Here is a 19,274-nt window from a genome sequence, read left to right as displayed (position 1 = left end):
CGAGCTAGAGAGAGAGCGAGCGAGCTAGAGAGAGCGTGCGAGCGAGCTAGAGAGAGCGAGCGAGCTAGAGAGAGCGAGCGAGCTAGAGAGAGCGAGCGAGCGAGCGAGAGAGCGAGCTAGAGAGCGAGCTAGAGAGAGCGAGCTAGAGAGCGAGCTAGAGAGCGAGAGAGAGCGAGCTAGAGAGCGAGAGAGAGCGAGCTAGAGAGAGAGAGAGAGCGAGCTAGAGAGAGAGCGAGAGCGAGCTAGAGAGAGAGAGAGAGAGAGAGAGAGAGAGAGAGAGAGAGCGAGCTAGAGAGAGAGAGAGAGAGAGCGAGCTAGAGAGAGAGAGAGAGAGAGCGAGCTAGAGAGAGAGAGCGAGAGAGCGAGCCAGAGAGAGAGAGAGAGAGAGCGAGCTAGAGAGAGAGAGAGAGAGAGCGAGCTAGAGAGAGAGAGAGAGAGCTAGAGAGAGAGAGAGCGAGCTAGAGAGAGAGAGAGAGCGAGAGAGAGAGAGAGAGAGCGAGCTAGAGAGAGAGAGAGAGCGAGCTAGAGAGAGAGAGAGAGCGAGCTAGAGAGAGAGAGAGAGCGAGCTAGAGAGAGAGAGAGAGCGAGCTAGAGAGAGAGAACGAGCTAGAGAGAGAGAACGAGCTAGAGAGAGAGCGAGCGAGCGAGAGAGAGAGCGAGCCACAGTGGGGCCACAGTGTCTCCTGACCCCTCCTGTCTCAGCCTCCAGTATTTATGCTGCAGTAGTTAATGTGTCGGGGGGCTAGGGTCAGTTTGTTATGTCTGGAGTACCTCTCCTGTCCTATTCGGTGTCCTGTGTGAATCTAAGTGTGCGTTCTCTAATTCTCTCTCTCGGAGGAGGAGGATCTGAGCCCTAGGACCATGCCTCAGGACTACCTGACATGATGACTCCTTGCTGTCCCCAGTCCACCTGGCCGTGCTGCTGCTCCAGTTTCAACTGTTCTGCCTTATTAGTATTCGACCATGCTGGTCACTTATGAACATTTGAACATCTTGGCCATGTTCTGTTATAATCTCCACCCGGCACAGCCAGAAGAGGACTGGCCACCCCACATATGCTCTCTCTAATTCTCTCTTTCTTTCTCTCTCTCGGAGGACCTGAGCCCTAGGACCATGCCCCAGGACTACCTGACATGATGACTCCTGGCTGTCCCCAGTCCACCTGACCGTGCTGCTGCTCCAGTTTCAACTGTTCTGCCTTATTAGTATTCGACCATGCTGGTCATTTATGAACATTTGAACATCTTGGCCATGTTCTGTTATAATCTCCACCCGGCACAGCCAGAAGAGGACTGGCCACCCCACATAGCCTGGTTCCTCTCTAGGTTTCTTCCTAGGTTTTGGCCTTTCTAGGGAGTTTTTCCTAGCCAACGTGCTTCTACACCTGCATTGCTTGCTGTTTGGGGTTTTAGGCTGGGTTTCTGTACAGCACTTTGAGATATCAGCTGATGTACAAAGGGCTATATAAATAAATTTGATTTGATTTGATCTCAAATGAGTGCAGGAAATGCAGAAATTTATAAAAATGCAGAATGATTTTTTTGGTTGAAGTTTATTTAAACAGTATAAAACAAATCAAAACAGAGAGCGACCCATTGAAATCACTTAGAATGTATGTGGTGCCACCCTAGGGTTACTGACTACAAAGCCAAATGTAGAACTTGCATTATTCCAAAAACATAAAATACAATGACATGATATTTTGTCCAGCCCTTAAATCAGAATCATTGTAATCATTTAGACAGTAGGATCAAACCATGCATTGATGAATTAACAAATGGCTTCTTATCATTCATATAAATCACAACTACAGGCCTACATCAGGATGATGTGCCTAGTGCAAACCATTGGAACACTTAGATACTCTTTATTCCACTCGTGATCCTTTCAGGTTTGCATGAAAATTGTGTGTGCATGTGTTATTTAATTTCAATGTAAATACCCAGTATCCTTTTGGGTCACGGCGTAAAGGACAACATGGCTGAGCAGAGCTTCATGTGTGGGGATCTTGTTAAGCCAAGTAAATGTTTCTTTCATTTAATCTTGTTGTTTTACTGCATGGTCGACTTTTGAAAGAACAGGTTGGTGTAGTAAAATAAAGTGTTTTCTAGAGGAGCTGCTCATTCCCCTTGAATCTAACCAGCCAATAACTCTACCACATTGTCCACAAGCTGTAGTAATACAAACTGCCTTTCCTGTCGAGCTGATTCAACTCCCCAGTTAGTCATAGCCCACTGTTGTCTTTTGTGACTTGTAGATCTGATAATGGTAATCGAGGGAAATGGCTGAAGATTAAAATCAACACCATCCTAAATACTGGCCTAGGTACTCCTGAGCCCGCACTCATAAGGCATCTCAGAGTAGGAGTGCTGATCTAGGATCAGGCTCCCCTGTTCATATGTTATTGTGATCCAAAGGCAACACTGATCCTAGATCAGCACTCCTACTCGGAGGTGGCTTAAGAATACAGGCCCAGTCCAGCACTAAATATTATGTGCCATTCCTCATCCAATATCAACAGCAATAGTCCATCTAGAGCCCCCAAACTCAACTTTGGACCTCGAAACCAGTTCCACTGCATTTTTTTTCATTGTTACCCTGTAATCAGGGACTGATTTAGACCTGGGACACCAGGTGGATGCAATTCATCATCAGGTAGAACAGAAAAACCACCAGGCTCCGGACCTCGTAGGGTCCAGTTGAATACCCTGGTCTAGAGTATTTTTCTATTACATAAAGTGCCACGTAAAGTGCCCCACACACACACACACACACACACACAGAAACGCAATACCCCATAATGACAAGGTGAAAACATGTTTAGACATTCTTGCAAATGTATTGAAAATTAAATACAGAAATCTAATTTACATTAGTCACACCCCTTTGCTATGACACTCCAAATTAAGCGCAGGTGCATCCAATTTCCTTTGATCAACCTTGAGACATCACTACAACTTGGTAGTCCACCTGTGGCCAATTCAATTGTTTGGATATGATTTAAAAAGAAACACCGGTCTATATAATGTTCACACAGTTGACAGTGCATATCAGAGCAGAAACAATCATGAAGTTGAAGGAACTGTCCGTAGATCTCCGAGATAAAATTGTGATGAGGCATATATCTGGGGAAGGGTATAAAACAATTTCTAGAGTGTTCTGGAGCTGGCCAGCCAACCAAATGGAGCAATCGGACAAGAAGGACTTTGGTCAGGGAGGTGACCATGAACCCAATGACTAATCTGACAGAACTACAGAGTTCCTTGGCTGAAATGGGATAACCTGCCAGAAGGACAACGGTTTCTACAGCACTTCACCAACCTGGGCTTTACCAGACAGTGACCAGATGGAAGCCACTCCTGAGCAAATTTACTTCACGATCAAGACACGCAGGTTGAAATATCAAAACAGACTCTGAACAAACTATATTCATTTGGGGACAGGTCGAAAAGCATTATGTTTAGCTAGCTAGCTTGCTGTTGCTAGCTAATTTGTCCTGGGATATAAACATTAGGTTGTTATTTTACCTATAATGCATAAGGTCTTCTACTCCGACAATTAATCCATGGATAAAATGGTAAACCGAGTTTGTTTCTAGTAATCTCTCCTTCATCAGGCTTCTTCTTTGGACTTATATGGCGGTTGGCAAGCAACTTGAAGGTGCATTACCACCACCAACTGGACTGGAGTGTGGACATCAGTTCAGCTCTCAATCACCCATGTGGGTATATGCTCCTGAAAACCAATGAGGAGATGGGAGAAGTGGGATTTGCATAGAACCAAGATCTACTTTAGCGCTTGGCTACGCAGATGCGCATAAGCAGTGTGGATGCAATGATTGAATAATATGTATATATTTATTTTGAAGCAGGCGGTGTGGTCAGCATGTTAAAGTGGGGCAAAGAATTCCATTCCATTCTAATAGGACAAGAACCCAAACACACAGCCAAAGCATCACTAACATGGCTTCAGAATAAGAATGTGAAAGTCCTTGAGTGGCACAGCCAAAGCCCAGACTTGAATCACATTGAAAATCTGTGGAAAGACTTGAAGATTGCTGTTCACCACCGCTCCGTATCTAACTTAAGAGCTTGATAACATCTACGAGGAAGAATATCCCCAAATCCAGATGTGCAAAACTAATACACCCAAGATGACTCAAAGCTGTAATCGCCGCCAAAGGTGCTTCTACAAAAGTATTAACTCAGGGGTGTGCATATGTAACAGTATAACTTTAGACCATCCCCTCGCCCATACCCGGGCGCGAACCAGGGACCCTCTACACACATCAGTCACCCACGAAGCATCGGTACACATCGCTCCACAAAAGCAGAGCAAGGGGAACCACTACTTCAAGGTCTCAGAGCAAGTGACGTCACCGATTGAAATGCTATTTAGCGCGCACCACCGCTAACTAACTAGCTAGCCGTTTCACATCCGTTACACACACACTTATGTAAATGAGATCTGAATTTATTTATAACATTTACATGTTTTCACTTTGTCATTATGGGGTATTGTGTGTAGATGGGTGAGATAAACATGTTTTTTTTTTTATCCTTTTAGAATTCAGGCTGTAACAAAATGTGGAATAATTCAAGGGGCATGAATACTTTGAAGACACTGTAGCGCAAAGTTAGAAAGATAACTCAAGCCTCCTTGCCTGTAGTGATGCATGTCTGCTCTGTATACCAGCTTGGCTAAGGCAAAGACACGTTAATGTTCTATTCAAATGCGTTTCCCTACCAAACATTAAAATCTACCTTAGGGAATTGATGTTCACTTCATTAAAAACAAGCCCGTTAATCACATACATCTTTCTTTGACTGCATTAGGGTCTTTCTATAAACTAGGGTAGCAGTGTGGATTTCCTACAGATGTTCATACTGCAAGTCATTGATAATAATGGTGAAGCCAACTTGTGTATTATCAATAGCTTAAAAATCATTCAGGGTGGGTGGCAAGTGTCATACAGAATCTGAAAAACAGATGTATATAGTGACCGACTTTTCCAGCTATTTTCAACCCTGACTATGGCATTTCCACAGATTTCAGTCGTTGTGAAATGGAGTGACTGACAGGTTTGACGTGTGGCAGTGGTCTGGACTCGGTGGTCTCACGTTACACAGAGCAGGTGGTTAGTCAACAAAACAAAGACTGAATGACCGGTCCAGATGGTCTGACAGGGACAGGAGGATTAAGATCAATGTATGAAGCGTTTGGTTTGGGCCATGACAGACAGCCACTTCTGGACCATTCAGAGAAACCGCCCCAATAAAAAGGGATTCATCAGTTAGGCTGAAACCGAACTAGTGGCTGTTCCCTAAATGGCACCCAACTCCCTACATAGTTCACTACTTTTGATCAGAGCCTCTGGTCAAAAGTAGTGCATTATATGTAGGGAATAGGGTGCCATTTGGGACACATACTAGGAGAACAATGGTTTGTAGCTATGTTGAGATATACCCCATCTATTCCTCTTAGCTCAATAGTTTAGCATCAGGTTAGATGTGTGTTTATAGCCACTGACTTTTCCTGCCATGTTATAACTCTGGACTTTGAACATGCCTACAAACTAAGTCTGACTAGCAAGTGATATGAGAAACATTAAGCACCGTCAGGACAACCTTAACCATTTTAGCCTAGATTGGCATCTTTCTAACTAACATGTCTGAGAACATTGAAGAGAGCTGAAAACATGCTGAGTACTACAACCTTGAATGCAGACTGAAATGTACTGTATAAAGAATCAGACATAGAATTGGCAGATATTGATTGAGTAAGGGGAACTTCATACATATACAGTATAATGACAGAAAATACTTTAAACTGAAGATCAATGTATGCTGCAACAGGTTGTGTGTGTACCCACAAAACACCAGTCTCAATATCAACAGTGAAGAGGCAACTCTAGGATGCTGGTCTTCTAGGCAGAGTTGCAAAGAAAAAGCCATATCTCAGACTGGTCAATAAAAATAAAAAAAGATTCAAATGGGCAAAAGAACACCGACACTGGACAGAGGAAGGCCTAGAAGGCCAGCATCCCGGAGTCGCTTCTTCACTGTTGACGTTGACTGGTGTTTTACGGGTACCACTTAATGAAGCTTCCAGTTGAGGACTTGTGAGGAGTCTGTTTCTCAAACTAGACACGAATGTACTTGTCCTCTTGCTCAGTTGTGCACCGGGGCCTCCCCACTTTTTATATTTTGTGAACGGAGTAGTACACAGCGTTGTATGAGATCTTTAGTTTCTTGGCAATTTCTCACATGGAATAGCCTTAATTTCTCAGAACAAGAATAGACTGACGAGTTTCAAAAGAAAGCTCTTTGTTTCTGGCCATTTTGAGCCTGTAATAGAACTCACTAAAATAATAGCAAAACGGTTTTCTAATGATCAATTAGCCTTAAAATTATAAACTTGGATTAGCTAACACAATGTGCCATTGGATCACTCCTGTGTTTTTGCGATAGGGTGCAGTATTTCCACTTTTGGATGAATAGCGTGCCCAGAGTGAACTGCCTCCTACTCTGTCCCAGATGCTAATATATGCATATTATTATTAGTAGTATTAGATAGAAAACACTCTTAAGTTTCTAAACTGTTTGAATGATGTCTGTGTGTAACAGAACTCATATGGCAGGCGAAAACCTAAGAGAAATCCAACCAGGAAGTGGGATATCTGAGGTTTGTAGTTTTTCAAAGCTTGGCCTACCAAATACACAGTGGGATATGGATGAAGTCGCACTTCCCACGGCTTCCACTAGATGTCAACCGTCTTTAGAAACTGGTTTGAGGATTCTACTATAAAGGAGGGGCTCATGAGACCTGTTTGAGTCAGTGGTCTGGCAGAGTGTCTCAGGCTCGTGACGTGCGCTCCTAACAGAATTACCTCTCGTTCCAGTGCTTTTCTTCAGACAGGAATTCTCCAGGTGGAACATAATTTATGTTTTATGTTAAAAACATCCTAAAGATTGATTTCATACATCGTTTGACATGTTTCTAAAGGACTGTAATGGAACTTTTCGAGTTTTTGTCTGGATGAAGTGCCTGCGCCTCATGAAGATGGATTACTGGGCTGAACACGTTAACAACAAGTGGCTATTTGGACATAAAATTATGGACTTTATGGAACAAATCAGTCATTCATTGTCGAACTGGGATTCCTGGGAGTGCCTTCTGATGAAGATCAAAGGTAAGTGAATATTTATGGTGTTATTTCTAACTTCTGTGGACTCCAAAATAGCAGATATTTCTCCGGCTGGATTGGGCTCTGAGTGCCGTTCTCAGATTATGCTTTTTCCGTATTTAAAAAAAAATCTGATACAGTATATCTAAAAGTATATCTTGCAACCGCTATATATCTTGCAACTGAATAACAGTTGTATCTTTTATCAATGTTTATAATGAGTATTTCTGTAAAATCACCAAATGTTTTGGAATCAAAACATTACTACACGTAACGCGCCAATGTAAACAGATTTTTGGATATAAATATGCACATTATCCAACAAAACATACATGTATTGTGTTTCATGATGTCCTATGAGTGTCATCTGATGAAGATCAAAGGTTAGTGATTCATTTTATCTATATTTCTGCTTTTTGTGACTCCTATCTTTGGCTGGAAAATGGCTGTGTTTTTTTGAGTTAGCTATGACCTAACATAATCATATGTTGTGCTTTCGCTGTAAAGCATTTTTGAAATCAGACACAATAGGTAGATAAACAAGATGTTCATCTTTCATTTGCTGTATTGGACTTGTTAATGTGTGAAAGTTACATATTTCTAAAAAATATTTTTGAATTTCGAGCGCTGCCTGTTCAGCGGAATGTTATCAAGGGGTTCCGCGAGCGGAAAAGGTTAACTGACTTGCCTAGATAAATAAAGGTTAAAAAAATGTTTTAAATGTAAATGTGCTTTCGTTTAAAAAACAAGGACATTTCAAAGTGACCCCAAACATTTGAAAGGTTGTCTATGTCAGAGCAAAAACCAAGTCATGAGGTCAGTTGAGCTCAGAGACAGGATTGTGTCGAGGCACAGATCTGGGGAAGGGTTCCAAAAATGTTTTGCAGTCTTGAGCAAGAACACAGTGGCCTCAATCATTGTTAAATCGAAGAAATTTGGAACCACCAAGACTCTTCCTAGAGCTGGCCGCCCAGCCAACTGTGCAATGAGGGGGTGTTCTTTGGTCAGGGTGGAGACCAAGAACCCAATTGGGGCTTTATGGTAGAGTGGCCAGATGGAAGCCACTCCTCAGTAAAAGGCACATGACAGCCTACTTGGAGTTTACCAAAAGGCACCTAAAGGACTGAGACCATGAGAAGCAAGAGTCTCTGGTCTGGTGAAACCAAGATTAAACTCTTTGGCCTGAATGCCAAGCGTCACATCTGGAGGAAACCTGGCAGCATCCCTAGGGTGAAGCATGGTGGTGGCAGCATCATCATGCTGTGGGTATGTTTTTCAGCGGCAGGGACTGCGAAACTAGTCAGGATCGAGGGAAAGATGAGCAGAGCAGAGTACAGAGGTCCTTGATGGAAACCTCAGGACTTGAACCCGATCGAACATCACTGGAGAGACCTGAGACTAGATGTGCCTCGAAGCTCCCCATCCAACCTGACAGAGCTTGAGAGGATCTGCATAGAACAAAATGGGAGAAACTTGGCAAATACAGGAATGCCTCAAATACAGGAATGCCTGTATTTGTAATACATCTGCAAAAATGTCTAGAAACCTGTTGTTGCTTTGTCATTATGGGGTATTGTGCGTATATTGATGGGAAAAAACGATTGAATCAATTTTAGCATAAGACTAACGTAACAAAATATGGGAAAGGTTAAGTGGTCGGAATACTGCATTTGCTAACTGGAGCACTTCTTTTAAACAAGACTGATGACGCTGGTGGAAGAGAAACTGCAGGCAAGAGAAAGACCGTGAACAGAACAGCTATAGGGTCTGGAGACAGAGTGGAAAACATCCAGTAAGGAGCTTACCAAAAGCAAACAGCTGGACACATCTGCGGTCACAGAGTTACCACATTTGGAGAGAAAGAAGAGAAAAAGGGGGTTCTGGAAGAGTAGCAGGCTCTTTGGAGTGTAAGTGCTTGTGTAAATAAAATACCCTTTCCTTTGTTTGTCTGTGAGAAGCCGGTCATTTCTGGGACAGCTAAAGGGCCTCTCGCTCGCCCCCCTCTCCCTTAGAGAACCATAGAGTGTCTGCTGCAGCCCAGGGAGACAGCAGGCAGGCAAACTAATTGACAAATGCGGTCCTTTGTTTTACTGTGGCTGAGTAGCAGGGCCTATGGGCTGGTTCTGGCACCGCTGTGGAGGGACAGACAGCCACCCGCTGGAGTGTGGCACAACACGGGGTCTGAGGCACAGCACCCCACTAACCAACTGCCTATATGCCAAAACAAGGGCTAGTGTGTAGGTCTGCAGCACAGCATGTCCATCTCATTACTGGTTAATTTGGTTGAACTGTAGTTGTTCAACCATACTGGTCCATGGAAATCACAAAGGGAACAGTAAACTGAACTCAGATGCAAAACCAAAACCTCTCCACCAACCTACTGTCCGACATGTGGATTGTTTCTGTTGGGCTCAAATATTTCTGATGGTGTGCACCAAACAATGCTGTTCACTTGTGTGTTTGACATTTTGCCTGAAACATCAAGTCTTTATAAAACAGGGGGCCTTTGTTGCTTGTGGCCTCAACTTTGACAAAAAGATGCAACCTACACAACATGCCAGCAGTGGGGTGGAGGTAGACGGCTCTTAACAAAGACCGGGTGGAATAAGGACCTAGGCCAGGGACTCACATGTGTGGGCTGAGCTCGTAGAAGTTCCTGTTGCGATACTCCTCCACCTTCTCTGGTGTGAAGATAGGCAGAGACCTGTAGGGGTTCATGGAGATCACCACACTGCCGATGTATGTCTGCAGAGAGAGAAAACAAGACATCAGGGATATGCAGTAAGTAGTAGTGTTAACACATTTGTGACAATAGGGATCACCACAACCCCTGTGTTTCTGGGGGTTGAGACAGGGGGGAGAGACGAGAGAGAGAGAAAACAAGACATCAGGGATATGCAGTAAGTAGTAGTGTTAAGACATTTGTGACAATAGAGATCACCACAACCCCTGTGTTTCTGGGGGTTAAGACGAGAGAGAGAGAGACGAGGGGTAGAGACACGTGAGGGAAAGACAAGAGGAACTTCAGAAGGTAAAGTGACCATAAAGTGTAAGAGTGAGAAAGAACAAGAGTTGATTGCTCTCAGGGTGTTTAGCTAGATGCCTCAAGTGGTTTAGGAGATAGAGCAGTGTTCAGAGAGTTTGCATCTCAGGTAGGGCATACTGCTGTGGTGTCTGAAAGTGATAACATGCCCAGATCTGCTCTCAGGGAAGCACTGAGGTGAAAGGAGTTTCCTTTCTGCCTCCCTCCCTGCCTCTCTTCCCAGCTGGGAATTCCATCATGTTGCGTTTAATTATGCATGCTGAAACCGGAGTGGAGGAAGCACAGAGACAAGAGACATAAAAGCTAAGGAAATATGTGTGGAATCCTGGGATGCGGTGGTAGGAGAACAACGCTTTGAGCAGTGGATGGGCAACAAAGGTTAAGTTGCCACAGAGGTGTCTGGTAGATGGAGGAATGTAGGTTCAGAGGGTGGTGGGGGAAATGACTGTATATATGAATGGACAAAGCAATCGGTCACGACACTATTCATTCCTATGTGTAGACTCAACAGCGCATTGAAACCATATGAAGTCTGTTAAGATGGTGTCTCATGGAGACATAACATAGCAGTTAACTACTCCAGGAAGTGACTTTGCAGGCTAGGTAAGCGCTACCCCCTCATTGAGTATCTCAAGTTGAAGGCCGACCAGGGTACTGCAGGGTGCATTAACAACTTAATTATCCTTATAACTTTTTATGTGATTTTAAAATAAAATCAGTTCAAGGACATTCGTCAAATCAAATTCTTGGTCACATGAACAGAATACAACAGGTGTAGACTTGACTGTGAAACACTTACTTACGAGCCCATTCCCAACAATGCAGAGGTAAGAAATTATTTGCTAAAAATTTAAAAAAAAACAATAACAAGGCTATTAGAAGAAATTATTGGTACTGTGATTACGTTTTATTTCCACGAAGATGGCAATTTTTCCATTCACTATAATGGGGGGATCCTGTTTTCTGCTAACAATGCCTGTATTACTGTGGTCGGTCTTGAACTTCCGTGGCTTCAAGGAGAGGGGGTAGTCGTTCTGAGACTTCTTCACCAATAGTGATGGCTGATATCAGACACTGAATTCAAGGAATTGGAACTAAGATTTAGTCGGAAGGAAAAATTGGTAAGCTTGGCAACATTAGCATAGCCGGCGCAATCTCTTGTGCTCTGTTTACATGGTTTGAGGTAGATGGCATACCGGATGTCATCGCTTTCAATGAGAGCACAACGGTAAATGCCGTCGAGGCTGGCGGTGAATGCCGTCAGTCGCCACGGTAGACATAACTTGCCGCCAGAGTTCAAATATTTAAACTTTTGCCATTGCATTGTTTTCTACCGGATGTTCGGATTTTGTTTGTTAAGTGAAATCACCATAGCAACATACCATCGTGCTGGATTGCTTTGGTCGTTACAGTCTTTCTTGCTTTGTTGTCCTTGCCGACTGGCATGAAGGTTTTTACTTCCCTGGTCTAAATACAGCATTAGAGCATTCTCTATGTACAGTAAATCTTATTTCCTTTCAATTCACATTCAGAAAATCATGAACTATGCACTTTGCAATTACTGCTCAGAGAATGTTAAGAATGATACATAACTACTTCATATTTGACATTTTCTGAGCTCCATGTCTGCAGTGTGTGGGTGACGAAAGTTCTTTCTGAAAGAGCACCACGTAATCATCAGTCAAACTAAAAAAACATTAGATTGACCACACTGCAATTTCAGTTGGTTCTAAACAACTCCTGGTCCTCTTGCCTTCTCTGTTATAATGGAAGTTAAATAACACAATCAGAAGAGCCAGACCTTCTCCATGTCAGACCACATCCTACAGCCAAAAAGTACATGGGAGGCATAATCAACTGCGTGGAGAAGCCGAGGCGAGGACAGAAAGACAAATGGAGTGTGCAAAATAAAAACACTAGGGTCGCTGTTAGATGGCCATCAGATGTGTACAGAGCCGTTAAGGCAATGCTAAGGAGGCAGCCAAAGGCCTTTTTAGTCTCAACAGGAAGATCTCTGGCCATTGATCTTATTAACTGAAAGCCAGAGTCAAAGTATGACCAACAATACTAGTAATCAGATGATAATGAATATGACTGTTAGTCCCATACAAGAGTGTGCAGTGGTGATCTCCCGCCTCCCATACAAAACAAAGGGGCAATTTCAAAGCTAGCTCTTTCAAGTTCAGGATGAAAGTTAGGCAGTGATGAGTTAATTACAGAAACAATTACAAAGTCTCCTTGCAGAACTTGGTAATTACAAGATCAAAGAGGAAAATAAAATACTTTCCTGTTCCAAGCTAAGCATCATAATCCATACAGTCTAATTAGATTAATATATAACAAGGCAAGACCTTTTCAAGGGAATGTGTGTAGTCAAGAGGAAATGTCATGCCTAAATGTACATTAAAAAATGTGTCTGTTTGGCTTGGCTCATCAAAACAGATGGATGACATCAGAAGGGATCATGGGCAAAATCAGGCTTGAAATTTTTAAAAATGTGATATTTCCTGCAGTAATGAGATACTTCCATCTAAATCCCAGGAACACAAATCCAAGGAGGGGATGTTGTGGGCAGGGTGTCATGTGACACTAGGGGTTGGCATGACAACTGGTAAGGGATGAAAAGACCAAGCAAGAAAGAAAATTGACAGCATAATAAGAAGGGACACTGACCTGACGGGTCAGCTAGGGATTAGTAGCTAAATGTAGGCTGCAGCCGGCCAGCCAGTCCGGCAGGTTAAACCACTCCTGGCTAGGCCACTAGTTGAGGAGGAAGGCCCCACCCAAATGTTATTATTACAGACTAAGACCAACCATATGCTTTAGGCCCTCCTCTATGTTACTGACTGACCGCTCTGTATGTTTGCACTCCATACTCAGATGTTGCATTGCTGAAAATAACTTCGCGAATTAAGCTTTTTGTGCATATGGAACATTTCTGGGATATATTATTTCGACTCGTGAAACATGGGACCAACACTTGACATGTTGCTTTTAGATTTTTGTTCAGTGCAGTTTGACATCTCGTTTGTTGAGAGTCAATACAACACATTCTGAATTTACAGCTTGTGACAGAGAAATTTGAGTAAAGCTATGATGTCAAAAACATATCCCCACAGGAAGCTGTATGAACTCAACTAGAATATCATGAAGCCGAGGGAGCCTGCCAATCACAGCTCAGTATGGTGACGACATTCTCTGGGCTCTGGCTTGGCTCTGTCCTAGTCAGTAGTGGAGAGAACCAGAGCAATAATCATAGAGGCTGATGTCTGCATACACTGACCCACAGAGATGCAGTGTTCCTGGGACCAGAGCCCTGAGCCCTCATCCAGCTTCTCTATTCCAGACACGGGTTCAAATATACAATTTGAAATCATTACATTATTTGAAATCATCATCAATATGTCTTTGCTTGATTGATCTTACAAGAGCAATAGAATAGTCCTAAAACTGCAAACCCTGACCATCTGGCACTCCAGGCAGGCAGGAGCAAAAGCTCAAAGTATTTGAAACATTTCAAATAGTAATTGAACCCAGGGCTGCTCCAATCATTCAAATCAAATCAAATCAAATCAAATCAAATCAAATCAAATTTTATTTGTCACATACACATGGTTAGCAGATGTTAATGCGGGTGTAGCGAAATGCTTGTGCTTCTAGGACAATGCAGTAATAACGAGCAAGTAATCTAACTAACAATCATTACACAGTGTAAGGGGATAAAGAATATGTACATAAGGATATATGAATGAGTGATGGTACAGAGCAGCATAGGCCCATCAAGTGAAGCAGCCACAGAGCCAGCTCTCCAGAGTCCTCCCTGGAGCTTTGGATGTTCTGCCTCATTTGAGACATCTACATTCTTCAGTGATGTGATTTATTGATTGGTAAACTCAGGGTTCTGTGGTGAGGTTTCTGTATCTGTGCCACTGTTTAAGGACTAAAATTAATAGGTTTAAGCACATAGCTAGCAGTGAGTTTAGGAACAATGAATTATGTATCTGCAGAAGTAGACGGCTTGTCTGTTTGTCTAGGCTAAACGTACGCACACTTTTAGCGAAATTGAGGGAACAAAAATAAAGCTGAACCACAGCATTGAGACTAACTGGGTTTTTTCCCAGCAGCCTCTGAGTCAAATACATTTGGATAGTTGCATACATTCAAGCATCACGTACATTTAACACACACACACACACACACACACAAGAGAGTTTAAATGTATTTGGCAAAGGTGCGTGTAAACTCAGTTAAACAATTCCTGACATTTAATCCTAGTAAAGATTCTCTGTCTTAGGTCAGTTAGGATCACCGCTTTATTTTAAGAATGTGAAATGTCAGAAAAATAGTAGTGTGATTTATTTCAGCTTTTATTTCTTTCATCACATTCCCAGTGAGTCAGAAGTTTACATACATTCGATTAGTATTTGGTAGCATTGCCTTTAAATTGTTTAACTTGGGTCAAATGTTTCAGGTAGCCTTCCACAGGGTTCCTACAATAAGTTGGGTGAATTTTGGCCCATTCCTCCTGACAGTGCTGGGTGTAACTGAGTCAGGTTAGTAGGCCTCCTTGCTCACACACGCTTTTTGAGGGGGAGAAACCTTACGAGATACGTCATTTCCGGTCACAACTTGCAGGCTTGTTTTCGAGTTGCTGTGCGTTTTGTTGCCAACCTGTTTTGCTACCTGACAACTTTACGGTTTTCACTTTTTAATTACCGTTCATATATTTATTTATTTTTTCCTCAACTTTTTCAACTTTTTCACTCCGGACGCTTTATCTGGACACGATTCGTCAGGACCTCCAACAGCCGAAGCTAAGTAGTAACATTAACATGATGCCTTCTAATTGCAGCCGCTGTACTCGCCTTACGGCGAGGATAGCTGTGCTGCAAGCCCAGCTTCAGACGCAATCGTTAGGCAAGGGTAATTTCAGTGTAGGAAAGGATGAAACAGCGTCTGTGCCACCAGTAAGTACAGATAGTAGTATAAATCCCCTGACACAGTCCCCGCAGCCAGACAACTTTCTCACGGTTTCTGGAAGGAAATGCTGTAGGAACGCTCAACCGGTGTCGCTCATTCAGCCGACAGAAACTTTCAACCGGTTTTCCCCATTAAGCAGCGGGTCGGAGTCAGAGGCCGATTCTTCTCTGGTCTCTACTCCTCCCGTTACGGGGTCTGAGACGCCGAAGCTTCCCACCATTAGCTCTGACAAATTGAAAACTCTAGTCATTGGCGACTCCATTACCCGCAGCATTAGACTTAAAGCGAATCATCCAGCGATCATACACTGTTTACCCGGGGGCAGGGCTACCGACATTAAGGCTAATCTGAAGATGGTGCTGGCTAAAGCTAAAACTGGCGAGTGTAGAGAGTATAGAGATATTGTTATCCACGTCGGCACCAACGATGTTAGGATGAAACAGTCAGAGATCACCAAGCGCAACATAGCTTCTGCGTGCATATCAGCTAGAAAGATGTGTCGGCATCGAGTAATTGTCTCTGGCCCCCTCCCAGTTAGGGGGAGTGATGAGCTCTACAGCAGAGTCTCACAACTCAATCGCTGGTTGAAAACTGTTTTCTGCCCCTCCCAAAAGATAGAATTTGTAGATAATTGGCCCTCTTTCTGGGACTCACCCACAAACAGGACCAAGCCTGACCTGCTGAGGAGTGACGGACTCCATCCTAGCTGGAGGGGTGCTCTCATCTTATCTACCAACATAGACAGGGCTCTAACTCCTCTAGCTCCACAATGAAATAGGGTGCAGGCCAGGCAGCAGGCTGTTAGCCAGCCTGCCAGCATAGTGGAGTCTGCCACTAGCACAGTCAGTGTAGTCAGCTCAGCTATCACCATTGAGACCGTGTCTGTGCCTCGACCTAGGTTGGGCAAAACTAAACATGGCGGTGTTCGCCTTAGCAATCTCACTAGGATAAAGACCACCTCCATTACTGAAAGAGATCATGATACCTCACATCTCAAAATAGGGCTACTTAATGTTAGATCCCTTACTTCAAAGGCAATTATAGTCAATGAACTAATCACTGATCATAATCTTGATGTGATTGGCCTGACTGAAACATGGCTTAAGCCTGATGAATTTACTGTTTTAAATGAGGCCTCACCTCCTGGCTACACTAGTGACCATATCCCCCGTGCATCCCGCAAAGGCGGAGGGGTTGCTAACATTTACGATAGCAAATTTCAATTTACAAAAAAAAAAAATGACGTTTTCGTCTTTTGAGCTTCTAGTCATGAAATCTATGCAGTCTACTCAATCACTTTTTATAGCTACTGTTTACAGGCCTCCTGGGCCATATACAGCGTTTCTCACTGAGTTCCCTGAATTCCTATCGGACCTTGTAGTCATAGCAGATAATATTCTAATCTTTGGTGACTTTAATATTCACATGGAAAAGTCCACAGACCCACTCCAAAAGGCTTTCGGAGCCATCATCGACTCAGTGGGTTTTGTCCAACATGTCTCTGGACCCACTCACTGTCACAGTCATACGCTGGACCTAGTTTTGTCCCATGGAATAAATGTGGTGGATCTTAATGTTTTTCCTCATAATCCTGGACTATCGGACCACCATTTTATTACGTTTGCAATTGCAACAAATAATCTGCTCAGACCCCAACCAAGGAACATCAAAAGTCGTGCTATAAATTCACAGACAACACAAAGATTCCTTGATGCCCTTCCAGACTCCCTCTGCCTACCCAAGGACGCCAGAGGCCAAAAATCAGTTAACCACCTAACTGAGGATCTCAATTTAACCTTGCGCAATACCCTAGATGCAGTTGCACCCCTAAAAACTAAAAAAAATTCTCATAAGAAACTAGCTCCCTGGTACACAGAAAATACCCGAGCTCTGAAGCAAGCTTCCAGAAAATTGGAACGGAAATGGCGCCACACCAAACTGGAAGTCTTCCGACTAGCTTGGAAAGACAGTACCGTGCAGTACCGAAGAGCCCTTACTGCTGCTCGATCATCCTATTTTTCTAACTTAATTGAGGAAAATAAGAACAATCCGAAATTCCTTTTTGATACTGTCGCAAAGCTAACTAAAAAGCAGCATTCCCCAAGAGAGGATGACTTTCACTTTAGCAGTGATAAATTCATGAACTTCTTTGAGGAAAAGATTATGATTATTAGAAAGCAAATTACGGACTCTTCTTTAAACCTGCGTATTCCTCCAAACCTCAGTTGTCCTGAGTCTGCACAACTCTGCCAGGACCTAGGATCAAGAGAGACGCTCAAGTGTTTTAGTACTATATCTCTTGACACAATGATGAAAATAATCATGGCCTCTAAACCTTCAAGCTGCATACTGGACCCTATTCCAACTAAACTACTGAAAGAGCTGCTTCCTGTGCTTGGCCCTCCTATGTTGAACATAATAAACAGCTCTCTATCCACTGGATGTGTACCAAACTCACTAAAAGTGGCAGTAATAAAGCCTCTCTTGAAAAAGCCAAACCTTGACCCAGAAAATATAAAAAACTAATCGGCCTATATCGAATCTTCCATTCCTCTCAAAAATTTTAGAGAAGGCTGTTGCTCAGCAACTCACTGCCTTCCTGAAGACAAACAATGTATACGAAATGCTTCAGTCTGGTTTTAGACCCCATCATAGCACTGAGACGGCACTTGTGAAGGTGGTAAATGACATTTTAATGGCATCGGACCGAGGCTCTGCATCTGTCCTCGTGCTCCTAGACCTTAGTGCCGCTTTTGATACCATCGATCACCACATTCTTTTGGAGAGATTGGAAACCCAAATTGGTCTACACGGACAAGTTCTGGCCTGGTTTAGATCTTATCTGTCGGAAAGATATCAGTTTGTCTCTGTGAATGGTTTGTCCTCTGACAAATCAACTGTAAATTTCGGTGTTCCTCAAGGTTCCGTTTTAGGACCACTATTGTTCTCACTATATATTTTACCTCTTGGGGATGTTATTCGAAAACATAATGTAAACTTTCACTGCTATGCGGATGACACACAGCTGTACATTTCAATGAAACATGGTGAAGCCCCAAAATTGCCCTCGCTAGAAGCATGTGTTTCAGACATAAGGAAGTGGATGGCTGCAAACTTTCTACTTTTAAACTCGGACAAAACAGAGATGCTTGTTCTAGGTCCCAAGAAACAAAGAGATATTCTGTTGAATCTGACAATTAATCTTAATGGTTGTACAGTCGTCTCAAATAAAACTGTGAAGGACCTCGGCGTTACTCTGGACCCTGATCTCTCTTTTGAAGAACATATCAAGACCATTTCAAGGACATCTTTTTTCCATCTACGTAACATTGCAAAAATCAGAAACTTTCTGTCCAAAAATGATGCAGAAAAATTAATCCATGCTTTTGTCACTTCTAGGTTAGACTACTGCAATGCTCTATTTTCCGGCTACCCGGATAAAGCACTAAATAAACTTCAGTTAGTGCTAAATACGGCTGCTAGAATCCTGACTAGAACCAAAAAATTTGATCATATTACTCCAGTGCTAGCCTCTCTACACTGGCTTCCTGTCAAAGCAAGGGCTGATTTCAAGGTTTTACTGCTAACCTACAAAGCATTACATGGGCTTGCTCCTACCTATCTCTCTGATTTGGTCCTGCCGTACATACCTACACGTATGCTACGGTCACAAGACGCAGGCCTCCTAATTGTCCCTAGAATTTCTAAGCAAACAGCTGGAGGCAGGGCTTTCTCCTATAGAGCTCCATTTTTATGGAACGGTCTGCCTACCCATGTCAGAGACGCAAACTCGGTCTCAACCTTCAAGTCTTTACTGAAGACTCATCTCTTCAGTGGGTCATATGATTGAGTGTAGTCTGGCCCAGGAGTGGGAAGGTGAACGGAAAGGCTCTGGAGCAACGAACCGCCCTTGCTGTCTCTGCCTGGCCGGTTCCCCTCTTTCCACTGGGATTCTCTGCCTCTAACCCTATTACAGGGGCTGGGTCACTGGCTTACTGGGGCTCTCTCATGCCGTCCCTGGAGGGGGTGCGTCACCTGAGTGGGTTGATTCACTGTTGTGGTCAT

At 43.3% G+C, this 19,274-nt stretch overlaps 1 protein-coding gene across 4 annotated transcripts in view; it reads right to left on the bottom strand.

Annotated features, from left to right (window-relative positions):
- The window catches only part of LOC112225574 (unconventional myosin-Ib), a 177,317-nt gene that overhangs the window by 136,366 nt on the left and 21,677 nt on the right, over window positions 1–19,274 (bottom strand). For all 4 annotated transcript variants that reach the window (XM_042306525.1, XM_042306527.1, XM_042306526.1 and 1 more), the window contains exon 3: window positions 9,816–9,931. In XM_042306525.1, coding sequence (XP_042162459.1) covers window positions 9,816–9,931 — 116 coding nt within the window. The remainder of the gene's footprint in view (window positions 1–9,815; window positions 9,932–19,274) is intronic.

The sequence above is a fragment of the Oncorhynchus tshawytscha genome, linkage group LG26, assembly GCF_018296145.1.
Source record: "Oncorhynchus tshawytscha isolate Ot180627B linkage group LG26, Otsh_v2.0, whole genome shotgun sequence".
NCBI lineage: Eukaryota > Metazoa > Chordata > Actinopteri > Salmoniformes > Salmonidae > Oncorhynchus > Oncorhynchus tshawytscha.
Note: the sequence above shows the minus strand (reverse complement) of the source record. Positions and strands in the feature narration are given on the sequence as shown.